At 41.2% G+C, this 27457-nt stretch overlaps 1 protein-coding gene across 1 annotated transcript in view; it reads left to right on the top strand.

The window, feature by feature from the left end:
* Positions 1-27457, top strand: part of TBC1D32 (TBC1 domain family member 32) — a 484474-nt gene that overhangs the window by 436227 nt on the left and 20790 nt on the right. Inside the window, exon 33 of the mRNA XM_088481005.1 lies at positions 14606-14794. Within this exon, the coding sequence (XP_088337131.1) occupies positions 14606-14794 (189 nt within the window). The remainder of the gene's footprint in view (positions 1-14605; positions 14795-27457) is intronic.

The following is a 27457-nucleotide window of genomic DNA, read 5'->3' as shown; positions in this document are numbered from 1 at the left end:
CGTCCGGTATCCGCCATTAGTGCAGTGGGATTTAGACAGTTGATGGAGGTAGTGTGTCCCCGGTTCCAAATCCCGTCTAGATTCCACCTGCATCCTCAAAGCAGCAGCAACAAGCGTGCATCTGTCTGTTAAAGGGTGATGTAACCCTCAATGTGCGCTCCACAAACAATAAAAAAATTCTTCTTTTTTTCCCTGTCTTTGTGAATTGTGTGGGCTGTAGCCGCAGTTGCATCCTCAAAGCAGCAGCGACAAGCGTGCGTCTGTCTGTTAAAGGGTGGTGTAACCCTCAAAGTGCTCCAAAAAATAAAAAACTATTTTTTATGTGTTTGTGACTTGTGTGCGATGTAGCCACACGTGCACCAACACAGTAGCAGCGCCAAGCGTGCGCCTGTGTCATAAGTCAAGGGCCGGTTTGGACATCTGGTCCGGACTGAAGGACGTGCCAACAATTTCTGACAAGTCTACTGTCACTGCATATGATACTGTCCTCAATGCAGCAGCGACAAGCGTGCATCTGTCTGTTAAAGGGTGGTGTAACCCTCAAAGTGCGCTCCACAAACAATAAAAAAATTATTTTTTTCCTGTCTTTGTGAATTGTGTGGGCTGTAGCCGCACCTGCATCCTCAAAGCAGCAGCGACAAGCGTGCGTCTGTCTGTTAAAGGATTACATCGGTGACAGCATCCAAGTAGGCATGTCAGACAGTCCATACATGTACTGGTAGGAAAAAGAGGCAATTTGGAGGCCCCTGTACAAACTGGCTCTATTTTACCTGAGTTGCCCCCCTCCAGTGTGCACTCTGAAAGAGTGTTTAGTGCAGCCGGGAACCTTGTCAGCAAAAAGCGTAGGAGGTTGCTTCCACAAAATGTGGAGAAGATGATGTTCATAAAAATGAATTATCAACTTTTCCAGGGAGACCAGCCTCCAGAACGTACAGAGGGACCTGTGGTGGTGGATTCCAGCAGGGACGAATTAATACTCTGTGAGGATGAGGATGTACACAACACTGAAGAGGGTGAGGAATCGGTGAATGAGGAGGATGAGGACGACATCTTGCCTCCGTAGAGCCAGTTTGTGCCGGGCCAGATTAATTGCCAGCTTGTTTTGTGGGGGCCCAAATGAACCAATCATTTCAGCCACAGTCGTGTGGCAGACCCTGGCGCTGAAATTATTGGTTTGTTAAAGTGTGCATGTCCTGTTTATACAACATAAGGGTGGGTGGGAGGGCCCAAGGACAATTCCATATTTTTTTTCTTTGCATTATGTACTGTTTGGGGCCTAGTTTTTCAAACTGCCATCCTGTCTGCCACTGCAGTGTCACTCCTAGATGGGCCACGTGTTTGTGCCACCCACTCGTGTCGCTTAGCATAGTCATCCATCTACCTCGGTGCAACCTTTTGGACATAAAAACACTATTGTGAGGTGTGAGGTGTTCAGAATAAACTGGAAATGAGTGGAAATTAAGGTTTTTGAGGTTAATAATAGCATAGGAGCAGAAAAATCAACACATTCTGTGATTTTAGCTGTTTTTATGCTTTTTTAAAAAAAAATACAGATCCAAAACACAAAACCCAGAACCCAAAACACCGAAGGGTGGTTTTGGCAAAACCAATCCAGATCCAAAACACGAAGAAAGATCCAGATCCAAAACCAAAACACGAAAAGTGGCCGGTGCACACCCCTAATATATATATATATACACACCATAAATATATATATATATATAAATATATATACATACACGCACACACACACATACAGTGAATAAATATATAAACACGCAGTAAATACAATATATATATATATATATATATATATATACACACACACACACATTTACAGTATAGATATATATATATATATATATACACATACAGTATGTATATATATATATATATATATATGCATTATGCATAAAATGTACACTACTATATATCAGCAGCCAGGCAGCCTGGCCAGCAGGACTGTCAAGCACCTTACCTCAAGACTGCTGCTGCCAGGCCATCTTCATGTGGAGCTGCTTTGCTTCTGAGCCTGCCCTGCCTGTCTTGGTGGACTTAGCCGGGGCCAGGTAGGCTGGGCTACTTCAGGGTGCGGTGGTGGCAGGCGGGCGGCACTTATGGAACGTCACACGCAGTGACGTCTTGTGACACGGAGGCGGCGTTGCCGCCGGGTCACTGCGCGTTGGCGGCGCTGGGAGGGCAACTGAAGCCCTGCATGTGCCGCCATCATGGATAAGAATTCTGCTTCTCAGCTGTGTGCAAGCGGGGGTGATGGGCGCGCTCGTGGGGGGGGGCCTCGGACGGTCACTCACAGGCTGCTCTAGAAGGAAAATAAATTCCTGTCTACAGCAGCATTCTCAGCAGCTGCTTATGTGGGCCTATTCTTATGGTGGGCCTGGAGCTGAAGCTCCATCAGCCCCATTACTAATCCGGCCTTGTCCTTTACATTGTAATATTTTTATTTATATCTGCAGTACTACATTGTATGAGTCTTTTATGTACAGAAAGAATTACTGTATGCTTACCTCTTAGTGCAAAGGTAAACCCAATGCATAAAGTGGTACGTGCTTCTTTAGAAGCAAAAATAGAATTATTGTCATATAAGCAAGAATTATACTTGCACGCACCATCATTTTCACCTCTTGTAAATCTTTGTCCAAAGCATGAATTTTTCAAAATAGACTTTGTCATGTTACCAGTATGAGGCTGTTCAATACCCAACTCATATTGTCCTAGACTCAGGGATATCTTCTTTAATGGGAACTTTTAGCTGATTTCTTTTATACATAAATACACTTGTGTAGGTAGCTGACATTTACAGCAGTGAACCCCCACAGCTACATTTGTCACTGCAGTGGACATGCTGTGAACTCCTATTGAAATGTATTAATATATAACTTCAATTAACTTTGAATATGGCTGAAATATGTGAATTACATGCTGAGGAAATTAAAAGACTCCTTTCAGTTAAATTTCAATTCCTGCCTTCTTTAATGTGAACTAAATATATTCAAGCAGCAGCACCAATCTTGCAAATTATAAGTAGCCCTTATGTCCAAATAATGAAAAATATGAATAAGACCTGTTCGTACAGTATTTTTCCAGAGAGAAAATAAGCTATAAGAAAAAAGCGAAGAATACAGGTTAGTGACATATTGTGCTATTTCTGCTGATGGTAAAGCTTATAGAAATATGTTATTTACTTTCTTAATAAGGGTTTTTTTAGTTTATGCAGAATCTCATTACTATGAAAATCCCATGGAGATTCCATGCTATAACTTGGCACACTTCTCAAGGTTTGACTTTTTGAGCCATTTCTTTTATATACCAGGTCTGGTGAATTTGGATACATTGCAAGTTAGAACTTTGCCAGTTAAAAGTTATGTTTCGCATTTAATCAACACCTTAATTTGCATTCTGTATTCATCATATAGACAACTATTCACATTCTATGGTCAGCACTGATCGAGGGGCAGTACAAAAAATGTTTTTGATTTAATTAATCCTTTAAATGGAATGGGATTGAAATGCCGCCGACTGTTAAGCTGTAGGTTCAAATCCCGACAGCGGATGTCTGACAGGATGAAAATACCGACAGAGGCAGGTAAGTATGCTAACCTCCCCTATCCCCCACCTAACCCTCCCTTAGTGGTGCCTAACCCTGAACTTCCCCCCTAGTGCCTAACCCCCCCCGAGGGTGTCTAACCCTAACCCCCCCTTACTGCTCCCTAAACCTTACCCTCCTGGGGGGGTTCCTAACCCTAACCTCTCCCTGTGGGTGCCAGACCATAACCACCCCCCCAAAACCTAACACTAACCCCGCTAACTGCCCTAAACCTAACCCTCCCCTCCGTGGCTAAGTCCCGGCACCCCGGACTTATCTCGTTTGGGCATGCATCATCCTAGGTTCTGGCGTCAGAATTTCGGTATTTCGACGCCTATCATAAATCCCCAGCCGGCATTCTGCTGTCGGGATTGTGACATAACTACATCCCCTTTAAATATATATAGTTTTTCCAAATAGACATGATGGAGGTAAAATGTCATGGTGGTGTGTGCTACAGTTACTAATTTACTATAGTCTCTCAAACTGCTTAGAGCAGCATCACCTCTAAGTTAACTTTTTAAGAAAAATACTCTATAATAAATGTCAGCATTGAGTTACAGATGTGTCCACATACATCTACATCTAGCTGGGTTGTGTATGAAATCCAAGCTGTCGGGATGTCGCTGGTCAGAATACAGATAACGGCATCCTGACACCCATAGAGAACAGTGGTAATTATTTATCTAACCCCTAGCCCTCCCTCCCCAGTGCCTATCCCTAACCTCCCCCCTAGTGCCTAAATCTAACCTCCCACTCACCGCACCCTAAACCTAACACCCCCCCAGTGCCTAAACCTAACCTCCCCCTAATGCCTAACCTTGCTACCTAATCCTAACCTCCCCCTAACACCACTTACCTTTGGGATGCCGGCGTTCTGGATACTGGTGCCGGGATCCCGGCGTGTTTGAATTTTGGCGCCGGTCTTCTGCCCGTTGACATCCCACACGCTGGGATGCTGACTACATCACCATTTAGCCTCCTTGCACATTTAACAGCCCTTCTAGTCACACCATTTTTACCTTAAACTGCACCCAAAACATACAAATAGGGTGCACAAGCAACTTATGCTGAACAAAATGATATTTGTCATGCCTATATTCTGTGTGCAACTGCAGTTATATTTGCATGCAAAATGCTATGGTACAGTGTCAGTGGCTGTGACACTGCAATGTAGCATTTTGCATGCAGATACAGCCACAGTTTTACACAGAATATAGACATGCCATATATCATTTTAATCAGCATAAGCTGCTTGCATAGGTGAAACTAGGGGGTGGTCTGGGGGTGCACAGGACCACCCATTAGCCCAGTTCACCAAAACACTGCTGCCCAGCTTGCCCACCCACCCCCCTCACACTGCCTGCCCACCTCCGTACAAGGCCAATCTCTACAGTGGTCGGCAGCTGCCCTGCATGTTCCCACACCAGCTGCCATGATTGGAGCTGAGCTCCGATCGGACAACTCTAGTGTACAGCTTCAAGCTTACCAGCAGCAGCTCTTCCCACAAGCAGCCAAACAGAGGAGCAGCAGGTAAGTGCTGGCAGCGGCAACTGCAGGGAGGGGGCTGGGGAGGATTGGAGCTGTGCACAGGGCTGAGTGGAGAGGGAGGGATTGGGGCTGACTGCATAGGGGTCTGGGGGGAAGGTTGGAGCTGACTGCACAGGGCTGGGGGGAGATTGAAGCTGACTGCACAGGGGGCTTGGGGGGAAGTTGGATCTGACTGCACAGGGGGCTTGGGAGGGTCGGAGCTGACTGCACAGGCTAGGGGGATTGGAGTTAACACAGGGCTGGGGTTACATGGTCTGGGGAAGGACGCTGATGCACACGGGCTGGGGGAATGGGGCAGAGAGACGCACAGTGGGGGCGAGGGAATTGGGCTGAGACACAAACTGGGGCAGAGAAATGCACACTGGGAATGAGAGACACACACTGGGGCCCAGGGAATGAGGCTGAGATAAGTACACTGGGGCCGTGGGAATGGGACTAAGATGCACATTGGGGCCGAGGGAATGGGGCAGAGAGAGACACAGACACACTGGGGCAGAGAGACGCACACTGGAGCAGAGAGACGCACACTGAGGTTGAAAGACGCACACTGGGGTCAGGGGAATGGGGCTGAGAGACGAACACTGGGGTCAGGGGAATGGGGCTGAGAGACGCACACTGGGGCTGAGAGAAACACAGGGGTCATGGGAATGGGGCTGAGATATGCACTGGGGCAGAGAGATGTACACTGGGGGTGAGAGATTTACACTGGAGTCGGGGCAATGGGGCTGAGAGATGCACACAGGGGCCAGGGGAATGGGGCTGAGAGACACACTGGGGAAGAGTTATGCACACTGGGGCTGAGACGCACACTGGAGCCCAAGGAATGGCGCAGAGAGAGACGCACACTGGGGCTGGTGGAATGAGGCTGAGAGACACAAATGGGCCTGAGGATGGAGAGATGCAGGGGGTCCTAGGGATGGAGAGGCCCAGGGGGTCCTGGGGATGGAGAGGCCCTGGTGAGAGACAAGGGGGCCTGGAGATAGAGATACATGGTTGCCTGGAGAGAGACACAGAAATCCTGGAGAACCATAGGGGAGCAACAGTATCCAGATGGAAAATCCAACGTGCCTCACATTTCCTTAGTAACAACTCACGATCACCACCACGCATAGGTTTAGGTATGGTATCTATCAACATGCACTTTAGTGAGGAGAGAGGATGTTGAATATCCACAAAATGTTTCACAACCGGCTTGTCGGAACTTAAAGTCTGTTGTGCGGACCATATTGATGAACGGTGATTCACCGTCCTTTCTCGGAATGGTCGTGTAATCATCCCTATATAGTGCAACTCGCATGGGCATGTCAAGAAATAGATCACATGGTCCATAGTACATAGTAATTTATGTCTGATAGTAATCCTCTTACCACTATACGGGTGTGGGAAATATGTACCTACCAGCATTGATCTGCAAGTTACAGTATACAGTTGGGACACCTAAAGCAGCCCAACTTATTCCCAGGAAGCCACTGTGGCTGCTGTCCATTTGGCTGCCTAGTGGGACATAGTAAAAGCTGAAGCAGGCTTGGTCCCCTGCGGTAGGCCATCATAGGCTGTTTCTTGCTAATGCCTTTAAACGTTGTGTCAGATGTAATATTCCAGTGCTTACAAACCACCTTTATGCTGCACTGTGATGCTAGATCAAATGTTGAGGTATAGATCATACGTGAGGAATCCAGGGGATGTTTCTTGGTGGTCTGTGCATGTCTAGACCTAGCCTTCTCCAAGCACCTGTGGATTGTGCTTAATGTATATCCTCTCTCCAAAAACCGATCACTCATCTGTCTCGGTTGTATTTCTGTACATGCCAGAGTTGTGTTGTTTCGTAGTACTCTCATGAACTGAGAGATGGGGAGGCTCTCCTTAAGCATGCTAGGATTATGGCTGGACAAATTCAACAGAATGTTGTGGTCGGTACTTTTACGGTATAAAGTAGAGTGCAACTGATTGTCTTTCCAAAAAATGGTTACATCCAAAAAATTAATTGCATCTTTCTCAATCTGGGCTGTGAATCTAATAGGACTACTGAGTGTATTCAGGCTGTCAACTATTGCATGAAACTTTGATTCTGTACCACACCAAATTAAAAATGAGATCGACTAAGTACCGCTTATAGTGGCTAATTTTACTCCCATAGACAGGCAAAATGTATTTACGTTCGTATAGACTCATGTAAAGAAGATCTGCGTAGGACGGCACGAGGTTCGACCCCATCGCTGTCCCCACTGTCTGCACAAAGTATTTATTACAATAAGTAAAATGATTATTTTTGAGGACGATCTCCGGAAGTTCAAGGAGAAACTCTCTAGGGGAACCTATGTGGTCGCTGATATGCAAGTATAAATGTATGTTTTATCACATTGTCCACTTATGTCTGTTCTGATGATGGGGTAGCAGTCCCTGAAACGTCGATACAATAAAAGAGACACTTTTTTCACTATTTGAAGTCTTGGAGTGTCGCCTTTCATTTGTGATATATATATATATTAGGGATGTGCAGGCTCGGATAGGTTCGAGTTTGCACGTGGAGTTCGGATTTTTCCCTCCAAAAAAACGGAACTCAGAAAGAGGCAAAACGTCATCTTGCATGGACGAACATCATCATTCTGGACAAAAGTCCAGGAATGATGATGTTCATCCGTGCAAGATGACGTTTTGCCTCTTTCTGAGTTCCGTTTTTTTGGAGGGAAAAATCCGAACTCCACGTGCAAACTCGAACCTATCCGAGCCTGCACATCCCTAATATATATATATATATATATATATATATATATATACAGTCAGGTGCATAAATATTGGGATTTGGGGTTTTTTTAAGGCTAGAAAGTGGAATGTTATGCAATGGCCAAGTCAATCCCCTGACCTGAATCCGATTGAGCATGCATTTCACTTGATGAAGACAAAACTGAGGGGAAAATGCCCCAGGAACTGAAGACATTGCAGTAGAGGCCTGGCAGAGCAATACCAGGGATGACACCCAGCATCTGGTGATGTCTATGCGTTCCAGACTTTAGGCTGTAATTGCCTGCAAAGGATTTGCAACAAAGTATTAAAAAGTGAAAGTTAGATTTAGGATTGTTTAGTTTGTCCCATTACTTTTGGCCCCTTAAAAAGTGGGAGGCACATATAGAAACAGTTGTAATTCCTACACCGTTCACCTGATTTGGATGTAATTACCCTCAAATTAAATCTGAAAGTCTGCAGTTAAAGCACATCTTGTTTGTTTAATTTCAAAGCCATTGTGGTGGTGAATAGAGGCCAAAATATGAAAATTCTGTCAATGTCCCAATATTTATGCACCTGACTGTGTATGTATATATATATATATATATGCATATGTATGACTAACTTCAATATATATATATTAGAGATGCGCGGTTTGGTTTTGCTGAAAACTGAACACACCCTAACTTGGGGGTACCAGGTCAACCAGTGCTTTATGTATCTTTGGTAATCAGGGCCGGCTCTTGTGGTGTTCGACCAGTGCGGTCAAACAGGGGTGCCACCCCATCCAACAACCCGATTTGAGCGGGACAACAATATTCCGCTGTTCCAACCATGGGCCAAAGTGTTCCACTGGTGGTCTGTCTTGGAGGTTGGGCACCCCTCCACCGCCGCAGCTATGCAGCGGTGCTGGACCCCGGAGTAGCTGAATGTACACTGCGCGCATGTGCACAGGGCACGGCTACCCCTGGAGCCGTCCCTGTTGGTAAGGTATATATGATGGGACATGTTGTATGGTCAAATGTACACAAAGTCTCATCTATCAATGCGTTACATAGTGGGAGAGTGATTCAATATTAAATGTCTTTTTTTTAATCCGAGGAATAGGATTAAAGGGCACCTATAGTATGTGGTGATGTCATATAATTGGCTCTTGACTGTCATATACTGCTGAATTCTGGAGCACTACTGTGCCATCCCTGTCTGTCTTTCATATCACTGTAGAGCTGTCTTTTTTCAAAGTGTTAAGTGCTTTCCTCTCATCAGCAGTCAGGGTGTTATATTGTTTTAAAAATTTCAGTGACTATCGTTCACTTTATCAATGAACCTCAAAAAGTCTTGATTGGTGGATGGTGGGTCATAGTGTCCAAGTTTCCTAAAAATGCTCCATACCTGAGCATCACTGTCTATCGGCTTATTATCAAAGAATTCACTTAGTTTATGACCCATTTTGTAGTGGTCTATAGTTCAATTAAATAAGTCAAATCTACAAGTCAATATTAAACTGAGGTCCTTAGAGAAAAGTGATTTTTCATCCACTGTCAATTTGTGATCTGATAAGTTACAGATCAGTTTCTCACTGTGCCCCTCTTGCTCCTTGGGCATCCTCTTTTGCCAGCCCCACCGCGGGTGCAGTTATCTCCATAAATGCTCAGACCTATCCGTTGTGACCTCCTGTATACATTATGCTTTTGATAATCATGTTCAACCGTTTTTTTTAGTTTTAAGGAAATCAAATCAGTCTTATATTTTTCTATTTGTATCTGTGTTTTTTCCAGCTACCCCTCCATCTTATCAGATGCCAATTTTGGTGTGTCATCCTTGTTAAAGGTGGCAAGGTCACCCCGTCCTCTTTAAAGTTCTTTTCCTACCTCCTCAATTACCAATTGTAAGAGGTCTAGGGGACATTTATTGAGCACTGCAGAAGCTAGGGTTTGTTCTCCCAGTAGAGGGTATGTCATTAATGTAAAAGCTGCATTGTAGACGTTTGCTCTTAAAATTCTCAGAGAGGAATGCCAGTGTAAAACAAATTGACTTCCCTCTTTTGAAGCTTACAGAGTTTGTAGATATAGATCTACAACAGTTTGTGAAGGTAATTCATTAAACTCAATCTAGTCAAAAAGAACATCTCATTAAGTAATCTCTGGTCTTGTGACAAAATGTGAAAACTCAATGTTCCATAATTATTATGGCAATCGGGAGCATTCAGGAGCTGTAATACCAGTCTTGTTTATATGGGTTATTTGTATGTGAGACACCCTCGAGATTTATCATGATAGCAGGGTAACATTCTGGCGCTGTAATAGTAGCCCAGTTATATGGGTCCTTTGTTTAGATGCAGGATCTGATCTGGATCCAGCTTCCTGGAGTCCCAATGATTGCTCCAATCCTCTAGCACTGAAAATGATGTTCTGTTGCAGCCTTGCAAACATCTGGTACAGCAGCAATTTTCTGGTGAAATAGGACTCTAGTGTAATATCTACCTCTGATTTGTTAAAGGAGAAATTTTCACAATCTCTATAAATCTATACTCGCACCACTTTGTCTTTTATCATATTTATATACAAGTTTGTTAATTATTTAGCTTGATTTTATCCTGAGTAGTCATGAAAATCCATAGTTTCCTAACCAATCTTCAGTATTAGCGCTTTGGTATTACCTTACTGAAGTTCATCAAATTAATAAAACATTTAATTCCCAAACTGTAAATGCAATCATTTTCAAAGCATGCTTAAATGTGTTTTTCTGCATATATTGTAAATTAATTTTATAGCTAATTAAAGACCTGAAGCTGCTACATTATAAGACGCTGTTTATCGCTGGTTCATTATTGTATACTGTAGCTTAAAAAGGAACTTGCATTCAATAGTTGTATTTGTTTTCTTTTTAATGTTTGTTTTTTTCACTGCTAGTTCACCATAAAAAAAGGAAATTAATGAATATTTCTAATTACTAATCAAAGCTGTTTCAATATAAAAGTATATTCTGTGTAATCTAAACTGCAAAAGGATTAAGGTTTACAAAGTTTGAAACATTGATATTTTAATTAGAATCTTTATACCAAGGTACTTTTTTCCCTTAAACACCAGATGTCATTGTGCTGTTGCTGTGACATCTAAGGTGTCAGTGTGCAATTGTTCTGGTCCACCTCAAAGAGATGTTCTCAATAGAATATATTGCTCTTTTGACAATCCATGTACCCCAAATACAGATTCTGGGACCACATTTGCGTTTCTGACCCACAGGTTGTACACCTCTGCTTTAGTCCGCTTTTTTGTACAAAACTATTTCAGTCCAATAACTTTATTTATGAAATAGTGCAAATAGCATACAAAAAATATCACATTAATTTTATAATTTTATTGGAAACATATGTACAAGTGTTTTGATACACTTTTGCACATTAGGCCTCATTTAAACCTGGATGTAAGTAAAATGATGTTTTACTTATATGAATGTATCCAATATACACTGTACATGTGTTCCGATAGTCACAGCAGGTGGAGGCAGATCTGAACTACACAGAAGTCCATTCATTTCTGAAAGGCTTTCCTGGGTGTTGACAGGGGGGTGTCTTGAGACAGAGGGCATATCGGAGGTGTGCCGTGTCAGGGTCTGCATTGGAAAACGCAGTTCCCCTGACCCTGGCAGACAAATTCTAACAGACATTCTGAGCAACTATAAAAATAAAAGTCAATAAACTTGTAAATGACAAGGTATTTAATATATAAAATATAAAAATCACAATTACATTATTAAACTGCACTGAACATACTATCACAATTGAACATTAATAAGAAAAAAGTTGTGTCCACATACACCCATCCCCAAATTGCGCCATATACAGTAGTCCTATAAGGTGTTTCACAGTGCACCATTCAACTTTCTTAAAATATGCATCTTAATCTACTACTTTATACCATTTCCCTTGTGACAGACGTACCAATCCTAAGTACTTCGGGCCTGATTTAAGTCCAGACAGTATTGCACAGGCATAAGGAAGTGGATGTGTAACACTGTCCAGCATATATTAAAATACAGCAAGAGGCACCTATAAGAAGCAGATGCCTCCTGACAGCAATAGTGATCTGAGTGCAGCGTCCATAGGTGCTGCCTTGGATCCGTGATGGTTATGATGGCGGTAGCACCGAGCAGTCTGAGTGGCCAACTCAGACTTGCAGCCTGCAAGGCCAGGAAATCTGAATCCACCAATGGAGACCCTGGCCTAGGCACTCCTGAGAAATTGGGCAACACGCCCCTGTTCCTGGGAATGCTGCCTGGACACGTGCCCTGCTCTGCCCCCAAATGCCACATGTCCATCATGTTGAGGCCTGGTGGACATATGTGCGAGGTTGCCAAACCCATTCTGCACATGCGCAATAATCGGAAACCTGCTTTAATAGCGTCCGGACCTGAATTAGGTATTAGTACACTATTTACAAATTACTGTAAGATGCAAAATTCAGGAAAAAGTACACAAGAACAGGAATCACTACCTGTTTAGTAGCGTCTATGTCTCACCAGGCATCTCACGCCATGTGGCATTCTAAGAATAGATGTACAGTGTGAGATACATCTGTGCAAGATTTTGCAAGTTAATAAAAATCATATAACCTGATGTATAACCATGTTCTTATCATTCTTCAATTACTGGATAATGTTTGGTTTCTAATATTCAATGGAAGTTCAGATTTTTCTTGAAGTGTACCCCACTAAACTGCGGGTACAATGAGTCCCAAAAATTGAATAACAACCATCTAAACCTTAACTTATGGACAGATGATCCCTGAATCTTTAAATTATATCTGAAGCAGTTCTTAGCAAGATTGGTGGGAGATGCAACAATGCTCCTCCAGACAGAAGACAATCGGTCCCTGTGTGTTGAAAAGGAATAATCAGCTGTATAATAATGATAATCTTGTCACATTAAATCCTTTCTATGAGCCCAGACAAATGTCTACAATATCATCACACGGGAAACTAATACATGTCTTTGTCTATAGACTATTTATTCAGTACTTTCAGTCTGGGTGTTCCTGGTGTGGAACCTGTCACACTTCCATGGAGAAAATAGGGAAAATAATGTGCAGCTCCTTAATGAATTTTATAGCCATTTGTCACCTACACTATATTCTCATGGACATTTGTATTTTAATATTCCTCTACTGGTTTGTTTCTCTTCCATTATATCTACAGTAAGCAGGTCCATTTCTAGATATTTCAGAGACTTCTAACTAAAGCTGATAGCACTCTTTCCACAAACTCAAGAGCTAAACAAAGTGAACACAGAAGCAGCAACTTCACTGTCATTGAACTAAATTATAATTATCCCAAACAGGGTTAGATAGAAAGTGTGCCTTTGCTTAAGGCTACTATCCAGGTGCTACTTTATTGCTGCATATCTGAGATAATTGGCCCTTCCTGCAGTTGTCTATGGTCTCAATGTTCCCAAATCATCCAGTGCATGCCAACTCAATCCATTGTTTAACAATTTTCTAAACCCTGTCTATCTGTTGATATTCTTATGGATGTTGGTATTATATGTTTTCTAGGGTTAATGTTGAATACAAATACTACGTCAGTATCGTTCCTTTACTTGTTTCCATGACATTGCTCTGTCATTTTAAAATACAAATAAAGCATGTATTAGACTTTGTAGCAATGGTGTCTTTATACTTACCTACAGTAGTTCTGTTCAGCATGTGGTCTGTTCAAATAGTACTTAGCAATACTGAAATATCTATCGTCTATCATTCTTGATAAGTCAGATGTCAGTTGTGCTCTGCATGAGAATTTCATTGGTAATATACTGTAGAAAAGCACTGCCAGGCTTCTGATGTTATATGAAGCACAACTAACATGTTTTACTTCATTATTTGAGTTTATTGTTTATTGAAGATTACTTTAAACTTGAAAATTATGGAACTGCACTGCCAAATTTGTTTTTTAAGAATTTTATGGTGTAGTATCACTTAAATAAAATAGAAATATAGAAAGAAAAATTTATTTTATTTAACATTTTGCTGTCTTTTAATACATACAGTATTATTATTTGTGCTATTTGGATTATAATTTTCTTAACTCCTCCATATGTCACTGTTTTTGCTGGTCTCACATATGTTTATTATATATATCCCTTATACTTAAAGAGGACACTTGCCAACTTTTAGTTGCTCCTCTTTGGGAGAAGCCTGTAGAGGATTGGCAGCTGACCATTTTGGGGACGGGGCCTATGATGTAAAGGGCCGGTCCCATCCCCATTTTGGGGACGGGACGGGTCCTTTACATCATAGGCCCTGTCCCCCCATTATAGACTGAATATCATCTCTTGACTTCTTTTATGGCAAAATACCGTGAATCGTGAGTACATGTCAAAGGTGTGGAGCTAAAATGCCACAAAATGCATAATGTTAGCTCTGCAAATCCCGGTATTATTTCCCCATCTTGCTCCCTTCAGGCAGTAGATCTGATGGTACACATTCCTGCCTTTCAATGACTTGTTTAGTATATGAGATTTATTTCTGGGCATAGCTTTGTCTCTCCAAAGTCACCTCATTCCTGCTTTTACCTGTTCTCTGTCCTCATTACTGGTAAAGTGCAAGAAGCACTGATGTTTAGGAGGATAAATGGCACTTAAAAGGTAGAGGAGGCCCAGTTTGAGTATAAAAGGAAAATAAAATTAAATTATTTTTAATTTAATGGTTACTGTACTATTATGTGTTTCAGATTTGTCAGCATTGGCTAAGTCAGTGTTTCTGGAATTACCTGGACTGGTGGGAGATCTGTCATTACATTGCTGTATGTATTATACTGGGGGCGGATTACCAGGTGTATTTGTGCATAGCAATATTCAAACACCTGCAGCAAGATATCCTGCAACACACACAAGCCCAGGATCTACAAGTCTTCCTGAAAGTAAGTACATCCAAGACAAACACACACTGGCCCTGATTCAGAGCTGGACGCTCTGACAGAGCGCTCACTCTGAATCAGGGCCGTCCCTCTTAGTTTTTAGAGCGGCCTCCTGGCTGCTCGTATAGCTGTGGGTGACCACCCACAGCTATAGCAAGCGGCCAAAAAGATGGTTGCGATGGTCAAGACCATCGCGACCATCGGGCTTACGACGAGACCCTTGTGGTAGGGTCTCGTTGCCACAAGCCCTGGAGTGCTTTCGGCTCTATCAGAGCCGAGAGCACTTCCACTGACATCACTTGAGATGTCAGTGGGGCCGGCCCCAAACGGTAGGCGTTCCCATGGGAACGGCTCTGTCTGGGCAACCACGCCCACCAAAGGGGGCGTGCTGTCACTCACCATCAACAGCACACCCCCTTTGTAGCAAGACCCATAGCAACGGCTTGGCCGTCGCTATCCGGGTCTCGCGCATGCGCACGGCGGAGCCGGCTCCCTCGTGCGCATGTGCACTGGGCCAACATCGACCCGCTTGCGAGCGCCCAGCGCTCGCGAGCGGGTCTGAATTAGGCCCACAGTCCCTTAATTCCTTAGAACAGGGGTCTTCAACCTTGGCCCTCCAGCTGCTGTGGAACTACACATCTCAGCATGCACTGCCATAGTTTTAGCATGCTGTTATATCAAAAAGGTGGCAGTGCATGCTGGGATGTGTAGTTCCACAGCAGCTGGAGGGCCAAAGTTGAAGACCCCTGCCTTAGAACATACACAATGGCACCCATAGGATTTTTAAAGTGTGCAAAAATTACTTTACATTTTCATAGATGCATACTGTATGTCAAAATGTGGGCTATATTATATGGGCTAAACAATCAGACCTTTTAAGGAGCATATGGCGTTACATCGCTTAGCAATAAGATCAGCTCTAGAAGGTAATCATTTTAAAGAACATTTCCATTCCATTGCAAGTTTGAGATACAATATTATTGACTATGTACCACTATCCATAAGAAGAGGAGATCAAGCTAAAAAATGACTCCATTTGGAAACAAAATTTTCAATTCAACACATTGTATCCTTTAGAACAAACTGAGAATATTTCATGGAGTATCTTGGCGTAATCTGATATTTTTTTTCTATAATTTTATTACATTTGTTTCACTTTATTTTATGTTCAATGTTTTTTATAATTTAATTTACTTATATTTTTCATTTTTATTTTTTGTTTTGATTTATTATTTTTTAATATAGTGATCCACCCCTTATAGTGATCTCTTAAGGTGCATATCGGTCTCTAGGCACACCTATATTATTGTTTTGGTCCTGGTTAATATGGTTATCACACTACCCCATCTTTGCTGCATTCCCCTCCTATCTTCTCATGCCCTTTCCCAACTGCAATCTCTGTCGCATTCACTTAGATTGTCCTTTTCACTTCATGTGCCTGTTTTCTCAGTCCAACTACTCTTTTCAGTAAAGAGATTTGTTTACTTGGTGGGTAAGCCTGGTGCTGTGGTTTGGCAATGCTGACACCGGCTCCCGCGATGTCAATGGGTCTTTTGCTTTCAATTTTGGGTGCGCTCACACAAGAAATGATTACCGTGACGCACTTTAGGTAAGCACTCTCACTTTACATTTTTTATTTGTTCCTGTGGAAAAACAGCTTGACTCTCCCTGAAACATCGACCTTGGATGTGGTGAGGTATTTATTGATGTTTTGACACTGCTTTGAAGTACTGTACCATGTATGGAAAATCTAAAGCAATTTTTGCACACTTTAAAAATCCTATGAGTGCAGCTGTGTATGTTCTAAGTAGCTAGGGGATTATATGGCTAATTGATTACAGAAGGGAAAAAGGTGGTTGGAGTATATTGATCCTAGTGCCAGACTAAAGTGATTATATATAGCCTATGGCTACACCTTTAGATAAAATAATCAATAGTATATAATACAAAAATTAAAACATTAGAACATTAAATGGCAATAGTTTGTATAAAGTCTGATGAGTCAGATGAAAGAGTCAATTCTATTTAGTACACTTCCCCTTTAGGTGTTTGGGTGGCAGCTTATCCTTCAGTACTGTATACTGATTAGATAAATCAGTCAAGAATATCCAAAATGTTTGAGAAAGGACATGCGCCTAATAGTGTAATAATTAAAAAAGTAAAAGTGGTAGCTGCATGTATATGATATTGCAACAGAACAATTAGCGATGCTTATTTGTCAAGGGATTCCTGAATTAGTAATACCCTTCAATGGTCTGTCTGGCATGTTTCTCATTTGGACATGGATGATGTCATCACTGTTCTGATATATCAATAAACTCAAAATAGTGTAAAAAGATCAATGTTAGTGGGGCAGGGAGTAGGGTAAAATGGCAATAATAAAGTGCACGGTGTTATTATTGAAGACAATTCTGCATACTAGATTAATAATTCTTTAAGACTTGTCTCTGTTATCTTTCATATAGACTGTAGCTGCTGCCTTAGTACTTTGACTGACGTGATTTTAAAATGCATGCAGATGATATCCTCAGGACCCCAGTATAGCAGCATACAAGAAATAAAAAATAACAATACTGTCTTATTTCATCGCAATGGATTAAGGGGTGTTGATAAATTGGCATGATTACAAATAAAGTGCTTTGTGCTGTGCTAGCAGTAAAATCTGTGTACCAGATAGTCAAAGTTTAAGGCTTCTCTGTGTTATGCTTTGTACATGACTTTCGTCTTCATATGGACATGTGTAGGCAGGGGCTGACTGGTAACTTTCAGCCTGGGGGGCAAACCAGAGCAAGTGGACCTGCTTTTCTACCGGTGAGTGCAAAATTAAAAAATGGGCATGACAGTAATGTTGGGGGTGTGTACCACAGTAAACTACTACATGCCTAATTTTTGAACCTATATGGTACACATCATAATTACCGTATATACTCGAGTATAAGTCGACCTGAATATAAGCTGAGGTACCTAATTTTACCACAAAAAACTGGGAAAAATTATTGACTCGAGTATAAGCTTAGGGTGGGAAATGCAGCAGCTACTGGTAGTAATCTCCCCCCCTGGTACTGCCCCCAGTAGTAATCCCCCCTGGCAGTGCCCCCAGTAGTAATATACCCCCCTAGTACTGCCCCCAGTAGTAATATCCCCCCTGGTAGTGCCCCCAGTAGTAACCCCCCTGGTAGTGCCCCCAGTAGTAATATCCCCCCCTGGTAGTGCCCCCAGTAGTAATCCCCCCTGGTACTGGCCCCAGTAGTAATCCCCCCCTGGTACTGCCCCCAGTAGTAAACCCCCCTGGTACTGCCCCCAGTAGTAATATCCCCCCTGGTAGTGCCCCCAGTAGTAGCCCTCCCCAGTAGAGAGAGACTTAATAAAAAAAAAAAAAACACTTATCTGAAATCCTGGTCCCGACGCTGCTACCAGCTCCTCCGGCCGCTTTGCATTATGGGAGAGACGTCATGACAAAAAATTGTTTAAATAATAGTTCATGTCAGACACTATTCTATATGTGTCGACGTTTCGGTCTACAATTAGATCTTTTTCAAGACATGTGTCTGTTAGATATAAATCACAAAAATAGACATCTACAAGAGGAAAACAAAAATTCAAATCAGTGTCGTATAACAATGACTATCTGGCCCCATTCCATTATATAAATAAAGAGAAAAATATCCAACATACCAAAATCACATCAAGGTGAGTATATTACAGCTCACCAAGGACAAAACAGTCGCTGGAAGTAGATATCTAAGAAAGAATAATGATACATAAAAATCTATATTTATATAGTCTAGAGACCGGGATACCCATATATGGTATCCCGGACATACATAAAAAATAAGTTTATGTCAAAAAGCCAACTGAATATATATATAAGATGAAAAACATAGATATTAACAGATATAGATATAGTAAGTGGAATGATTATATGTAACATAATATGATGCCCATATACCACATCCTAAACTTGTAATGACAACTGTAATTATATTACTATTATATGTAACACAACAGAATGCCCAAATGCCACATCCTGAACATATGTGTAAATCGATATAGATATAGAAGATAAATGGTTACATATAACCAAATAGTAGTGGCACTGATAAAACGAATACATATAACCAAATAGTAGTGGCACTGATAAAACGAATACATATAACCAAATAGTAGTGGCACTGATGTAAACATTCAGATGGTTAATGCTAACACAGCGTATATAATCAAATAATCAAAGGCATATAGAAAGAAACCACAGCCATTACATAACCAAACATAACTATACCTGCACCAGCATGATCGGAGCCACCCAGGTCACCCACACGTGTAACGCTGTCACAAGCTATTGCTGCACCAGACCGGAAGTGTCATATTGGTGTCCGTACTTCCCTTAAATGCATCCTAATCGCGCGCTCTAAAGGGCGCTGTCATCTAGTCACGCGCTCTAAAGGGCGCTATCATCTACACGCGACCTATGATCCAACCTGCGCACTTAGACTGCGTCATGACTATGGGGGCGTGGCGGCCATCTTGGAAGCCAAAAATATATACAAGTTAAGGGCAAACAATGCCCATACTTCAAAACAAACCAAAACATTAAATAATATATTAATATTAATTTAAATAGAATAGGACCAGACATAAAGTGAACCAAACAAACCATTTGCCTAAACAAACTAATGAATCTCAAATGTAAACCAATAATCAAAATGCAATATAAAACCAAAATATTCGTTATATCCACATAACACACATAATAATAGAAGAAGAAAAAAAATCAATGAATGAAAAAATATATATACATGTAAAAATAAAAATAAACATAAAAAAATAATAATAACAATAAATAATAAATAATAATGAGATAACGGAAATGATACTATTAAAAATAGCAAAAAGAAATAAAACATATAGAAAAGCCACCAACCAGAGATAAAATAAAAATAGAATACCATAGACGTGAAATGTGAAAATATATACCAACAGAGGCCATACCAAATACATATTAAGATAGAGAAAAGTGGAAAAGACTCAACTATAATGAATATTCCCAGTAAGGGACATAAAAATTCCCTAAAAGAATATATGCCCAAGTGGGTAAAGTGATAACGTGCACATAAAGGATATTATGAGACACCAAGGAGGAATTGTGAGACACCAACAAAACCAACAAGAGGCAATAACGATCAAACACACCCAGAGGGTTGTGTTCATTGAGTCCACGGGGAGCCACCGTGTCCAATGTATATATCCAATAACATTCTTTCTTTTTTAAAAGTGCAAATCTGTCGCCACCCAATTGTGGTGGGGGAATCCAATCAATTAATTTGCACTTCAGACTTGCCAAAGGATGTGATTTCTCCAAAAAATGTTTGGCCACTGGTTTATCGGTTGATTTAGTCTGAAGTGCTGCCTGTATTGAGGCACGGTGGTTAGCCATACGGTCACGGAATCTCCTTGATGTCAATCCGACATAATAAAGACCACAAGGACAAAAAAGGATATATATAAGATGATCTAAATTACAATGTAAATGATATCTGACCTTTATTTTCTGACCCGTATGTGGGTGGGGAAAAGTTGGACCCGTAACCATTGCACTGCAAGATATACAATTGCCACACGAGAACGAGCCAGGTTTTTTGGTCATTAACTCCAAGGTGCTGACTCCATCTTTGGGAAAATGATTCGGTCTTATTAATAGTTGTTTCAAATTAGGGCTTTTTTGGTAGGCCATCATGGGTGGATCCATGTTCTTAAATGGTAGAAGAGGATCAGATTTCAGCATCGGCCAATATTTCTTGAGGGATTTATTGATTTTATGTGAGTTTACATCGTATTTGCTGGTAAAGATCATCCTATTCGGTCTCTTATGTTTCAAACAAAAATCTTCTTTTGTGAAAATTTTATGTGCTTTTGTGAGACATCTAGATAAAGTCCCTTGTGAGTATCCCCGGTCCTTGAATTTTGTGGACATTTCAGCTAATTGTATCTCCCTTTCATCCACATTTGAATTAATTCTCATAACTCTCAAAAATTGAGAGATCGGCAAATTCTCCTTCAGGGCAGGTGGATGGTGGCTTGTAGGAAGCAACATTAAACTCCTATCTGTTGGTTTTCCATATAACATTGTAGATAGAACACCATCTTTGATACAAATAGAGACGTCTAAGAAGTTGATTGAAACAGGATCGACTTTAGATGTAAAACGAATGGGAGTGGTCAGGAGGTTCAAAGCAGAGACCATTTCATTAAAGGATTCAATCGTTCCACACCATAAAAGGAAAATATCGTCAATGTAATGACAATAGAATAAAATCTGATTACCGTAATTGGGGTAAATGTAATGTTCCTAATAGTGTGTCATATAAAGATTGGCGTAGGCGGGTGCCAAACTGGAGCCCATCGCTGTTCCTATCCGCTGCATATAATATGCATCCTTATATTTGAAATGATTACACTTCAATACCAAAGATGCCAATTCCACAATACATTCTGAAGACATATGCTCCACCGGGCCCTTAATCAGAGCTTCCTTTAAGACATCCAGGCCTTCTCCATGTGGAATGAAGTTTACATTTACCCCAATTACGGTAATCAGATTTTATTCTATTGTCGTTACATTGACAATATTTTCCTTTTATGGCGTGGAACGATTGAATCCTTTAATGAAATGGTCTCTGCTTTGAACCTCCTGACCACTTCCATTCGTTTTACATCTCAAGTCGATCCTGTTTCAATCAACTTCTTAGACGTCTCTATTTGTATCAAAGATGGTGGTCTATCTACAACGTTATATAGAAAACCAACAGATAGGAGTTTAATGTTGCTTCCTACAAGCCACCATCCACCTGCCCTGAAGGAGAATTTGCCGATCTCTCAATTTTTGAGAGTTATGAGAATTAATTCAAATGTGGATGAAAGGGAGATACAATTGGCTGAAATGTCCACAAAATTCAAGGACCGGGGATACTCACAAGGGACTTTATCTAGATGTTTCACAAAAGCACATCAAATTTTCACAAAAGAAGATTTTTGTTTGAAACCTAAGAGACCGAATAGGTTGATCTTTACCAGCAAATACGATGTAAACTCACATAAAATCAATAAATCCCTCAAGAAATATTGTCCGATGCTGAAATCTGATCCTCTTCTACCATTTAAGAACATGGATCCACCCATGATGGCCTACCAAAAAGGCCCTAATTTGAAACAACTATTAATGAGATCCAATTGTTTTCCCAAAGATGGAGTCAGCACCTTGGAGTTAATGACCAAAAAACCTGGCTCGTTCTCGTGTGGCAATTGTATATCTTGCAGTGCAATGGTTACGGGTCCAACTTTTCCCCACCCACATACGGGTCACAAAATAAAGATCAGATATCATTTACATTGTGATTTAGATCATCTTATATATATCCTTATTTGTCCTTGTGGTCTTTATTATGTCAGATTGACGTCAAGGAGATTCCGTGACCGTATGGCTAACCACCGTGCCTCAATACGGGCAGCGCTTCAGACTAAATCAACCGATAAACCAGTGGCCAGACATTTTTTGGAGAAATCACATCCTTTGGCAAGTCTGAAGTGCAAATTAATTGATTGGATTCCCCCACCACAATTGGGTGGCGACAGATTTGCACTTTTAAAAAAGAAAGAATGTTATTGGATATATACATTGGACACGGTGGCTCCCCGTGGACTCAATGAACACAACCCTCTGGGTGTGTTTGTTTGATCATTATTGCCTCTATTTGGTTTTGTTGGTGTCTCACAATTCCTCCTTGGTGTCTCATAATTTGGGCATATATTCTTTTAGGGAATTTTTATGTGTCTTACTGGGAATATTCATTATAGTTGAGTCTTTTCCACTTTTCTCTATCTTAATATGTATTTGGTATGGCCTCTGTTGGTATATATTTTCACATTTCATGTCTATGGTATTCTATTTTTATTTTATCTCTTGTTGGTGGCTTTTCTATATGTTTTATTTCTTTTTGCTATTTTTAATAGTATCATTTCCGTTAACTCATTATTATTTATTGTTATTATTATTATTTTTTTATTATTATTTTTTTATGTTTATTTTTATTTTTACATGTATATATATTTTTTCCTAAATTTTTTCCTTCTATTATTATGTGTGTTATGTTGATATGATGAATATTTTGGTTTTATATTGCATTTTGATTATGGGTTTACATTTGAGATTCATTAGTTTGTTTAGGCAAATGGGTTGTTGGTTCACTTTATGTCTGGTCCTATTCTATTTAAATTAATATTAATATATTATTTAATGTTTTGGTTTGTTTTAAAGTATGGGCATTGTTTGCCCTTAACTTGTATATATTTTTGGCTTCCAAGATGGCCGCCGCGTCCCAAATAGTCAAGACGCTGTCTAAGTGCGCAGGTTGGATCATAGGTCGCGTGTAGATGATAGCGCCCTTTAGAGCGCGTGACTAGATGACAGCACCCTTTAGAGCGCGCGATTAGGATGCATTTAAGGGAAGTACGGACACCAATATGACACTTCCGGTCTGGTGCAGCGTTAGCTTGTGACAGCGTTACACGTGCGGGTGACCTGGGTGGCTCCGATCATGCTGGTGCAGGTACAGTTATGTTTGGTTATGTAATGGCTGTGGTTTCTTTCTGTATGCCTTTGATTATTTGATTATATACGCTGTGTTAGCGTTATCCATCTGAATGTTTACATCAGTGCCACTACTATTTGGTTATATGTTTTCTTTTTGACATAAACTTATTTTTTATGTATGTCCGGGATAGCATATATGGGTATCCCGGTCTCTAGACTATATAAATATAGATTTTTATTTGTCATTATTCTTTCTTAGATATCTATTTCCAGCGACTGTTTTGTCCTTGGTGAGCTGTAATATACTCACCTTGATGTGATTTTGGTGTGTTGGAAATTTTTCTCTTTTTTTATATAATGGAATGGGGCCAGATAGATATTGTTATACGACACTGATTTGAATTTTTGTTTTCCTTTTGTAGATGTCTATTTTTGTGATTTATATCTAACAGACACATGTCTTGAAAAAGGTCTAATTGTAGACCGAAACGTCGACACATATACAATAGTGTCTGACATGAAGTATTATTTAAATAATTTTTTGAACAATATATCTCAATAAAAAACGTCTATTTTAAAGTGAGTGCCTTCATCCAAGAATTTCGAGGATACTATTTCTATGTAATGGACTTATGTCTTGAAGTGCACCCTGACTGAACACTATTTTAGAAGGTGTGAGTGCAGGACCATAGGATACTATATATATATATATATATATATATATATATACATTGCTTGAAGTGTGCGGGTATGAAATGGTATGTCATGCCGTCACTTCACTTCGGCACCCGTCCGGCACTGGGACTGTCCCAGTGCCGGTCAACAAGCGGCTGCTCTCTGCTTGTTTAAATTTATCCCCGACAACGAATTAATCATGGCTCACGGAGCAGCAGCCAATCAGGGGAGGCCGGGGCTGGGACTATCACTGTCTCAGTGCCAGTCACCAAGCAGCTGCCTGTTTAAATTTGGCTCCGGCCACGAGCCAATCACGGTTAATGGACCGGCAGCCAATCAGGAGCGGCCTCGTCCGTGAGCTGTCATTTGCTCACAGCCGGCGCTGAATTCAAAATGCCAGTACCACCAGGGAGAAAGATTGGGGAAGGGCCCAGGGAAGGGAGCGCAGCGACCGCGATCACCAGAGCAGGGTGAGGTGGGCAGTGTGCTGTGGTGCGAAGTATGCTATGAGCTATGGTGTGTGGTGTGCTGTGACTGTGAGGGAATGTGTGCGGTGTTTAAGAGGACGTGGGGGTATGGAAATATCAGGGGGCTCAGGATTTGGGCCTGCCTAAGTAAAGCCCCCCTGATATTTCCATACCCCCACTTCAAAATGTCTACTTCGACCACGCACAGATTATAAATATATAAATATATATATATATATATACACACACACACAATTGCACACACTCACTCAACACACATAGTCACACTTTGCACACACACACAGTCACACTTAGTCAGCACACAGTCACACTTAGTCAGCACACACACACATACAGTCACACTTAGGACCTCATTCAGAGCCGCTCGCAAAATGCGAGCGCTCACTCTGAATGAGGGCGGCCGCATTTTTTTTTTTCGACGGCCTCCTGGTCGCTCGCTAAGCTGTGGGTTACCACCGACAGCTTTAGTGAGTGGCCAGGAGATGGTCGCGATGGTCGAGACCATTGCGATCATCGGGGCTTGCGACGAGACCCTTAAGGTAGGGTCTCATCTTCCGCAAACCCCAGAGAGCTTTCGGCTCTAACAGAGCCGGAAGCTCTCCACTGACATCACTCGTGATGTCAGTGGGGCCGCCCCCAAACAGCAGGCGTTCGCATGGGAATGCCTCCATTTGGCCAGCCACCCCCCCAGCCCGCCTACCAAACGGGGCGAGCTGTCGATCACCATTGACAGCCGCCCCTTTTGTAGCGAGCCCCAGAGCGAGAGAATCTCTCTCTTGCTCCGGGGCTTGCGGACGCGCAGTGCGGCCACTGCACGTGCACAGGGCACAGCATTGACCCGCTTGCGAGCCGGTCTGAATGAGACACTTAGCCAGCACACGCAAACACACATACAGTCACACTTAGTCAGCACACATACAGTCACAATCAGCACACACACACACACACAGTCACACTTAGTCAGCACACACAGTCACACTTAGTCAGCACACACACATACAATCACACTTAGCACACACACACACATACAGTCACACTTATGTCAGCACACACATATTTTAAATAACAAAACAACACAAAGTTTATGCCACTGTGACACCCTTCACTTACCTGGTATGGGTGTAGAAGACAGGAAGCAGGCGGTCCTCATCTCTGCCCTCTCTCCATGGGTGTGATAAAACATTTATTTTACCATTCTTATTCATCTATTCATCATTCTTATTCATCTTTAGGCTCTTCCCACTCCCCCGATAGGCCACGCCCCCTTTTTCATTCTCCAGCCTCTTGGAATTGTGGATAGGGAAACCTGGCTCCCCATTGGTCGACAGCGGCCATCTTTTTGTAGCCTGATATTGGGGACAGCCATTTTGTGTTAGCCCGTTACTTGAATCGGCTCTCTCTCTCTGGGCCGCAGCACGGGAGCCATAGCATCGCATCCTCTGCCTGCCTGCCAGTGCCTGCTTGCCCTGACACATTAGAATTGTACATGCCTGGGGGGCAGATGGCACCCTCCCCCCCCGACCCAGCCCGCCACTGTGTGTAGGCTTCCAAATGGCATGCGGAGATAAAAGAAATTCTCCATAGTACAATATATTTTTATAAAAATATATTTTTGCAATTACACAGCAAACATGAAAAGCATTAAAATGTACATAGAATAAAAAACAAGTTGCTTATCTGTAAGTCTCAGTAATACCCTTGTAGTATAGTGTCCTTTAGTCAGGAATCACATGGCAGTGCTAATAGGGAAAGTAAGCAGCAGTATGATTCAATTGTGATTTCCGGTGACATCACTTTCTGTTTCATAAAGATCGGAGATTAGCTCAGAACATTTCACATTAAAAACTTGAAAATCTTTATTAATTGCTGCCAAAGGTGCATCACCAAAGTATTGAGCAAAGGCTGTGAATACTTATGTACATGTGATTTCTTAGTTGTTTTTTTAATAAAATTTGCAAAAATCTCAAAAAAACTTTTTACATGTTGTCATTATGGGGTATTGTGTGTAAAATTGTGAGGACAAAAATTTATTTATTCCATTTTGTAAGAAGGCTGTAAAGTAACAAAATGTGGAAAAAGGGAAGCGCTGTGAATACTTTCCGGATGCACTGTATATATACTGTATGTATGTATATATATTTATATATATATATAATTTTATATATATATATTGTAATAGGCTTGATAAAAGTCCTAATAAAGGCGCTGAAACATCGCTTCACTAAGCTATGTGATTGGAATGTATTTTTTGCCAAAGTGCTGCCTATGGATCTGTGTATATATTTATGTATATATGTGTATATTATATATGTATATAAATGTATTTATGTATATATATATATATATATCTATCCAACCACGATCCGGCACTCAATAGTAAATGTGTATACTTCCCCGGGTGCCATCCTCAATGGGCTCTGATGACCTCAAGCACTGTCGCATATCGATCCCCCTGGCGGCACTCCGGATAAAAAAACACTCAGGCAAACAGAGCTGTACTTAGCAACGTTTCAACGCCTTTAATCGGCGCTTTTATCAAGCTTGATAAAAGCGCCGATTAAAGGCGCTGAAACGTTGCTAAGTACAGCTCTGTTTGCCTGAGTGTTTTTTTATCCGGAGTCCCTCCAGAGGGATATATATATATATATATATATATATATATATATATAGTATAGATGTATACTGTTTATATATTACAAATTTGTTGTGTGTCTCATGTGCGAAATTCATAAAGTGGCAGGATTTTAGCAGCACATGGCGTGATGTATTATTTTTCCACTACTTCTTAGAACTGAGAGGATTCCTCCATTTATTTTGTTTTATTTTCATTCCCAACTCTCCCTATAGTAACTTATAAAACTGTATACATAATTTCCTTGTGCCAGAGGTTAAACACTGTCTGATATTACTTTATTG

Source organism: Taudactylus pleione, unplaced genomic scaffold (genome assembly GCF_031769625.1).
Source record: "Taudactylus pleione unplaced genomic scaffold, aTauple2 ptg000259l, whole genome shotgun sequence".
Lineage (NCBI taxonomy): Eukaryota > Metazoa > Chordata > Amphibia > Anura > Myobatrachidae > Taudactylus > Taudactylus pleione.
This window is presented reverse-complemented; position numbering and strand designations above follow the sequence as displayed.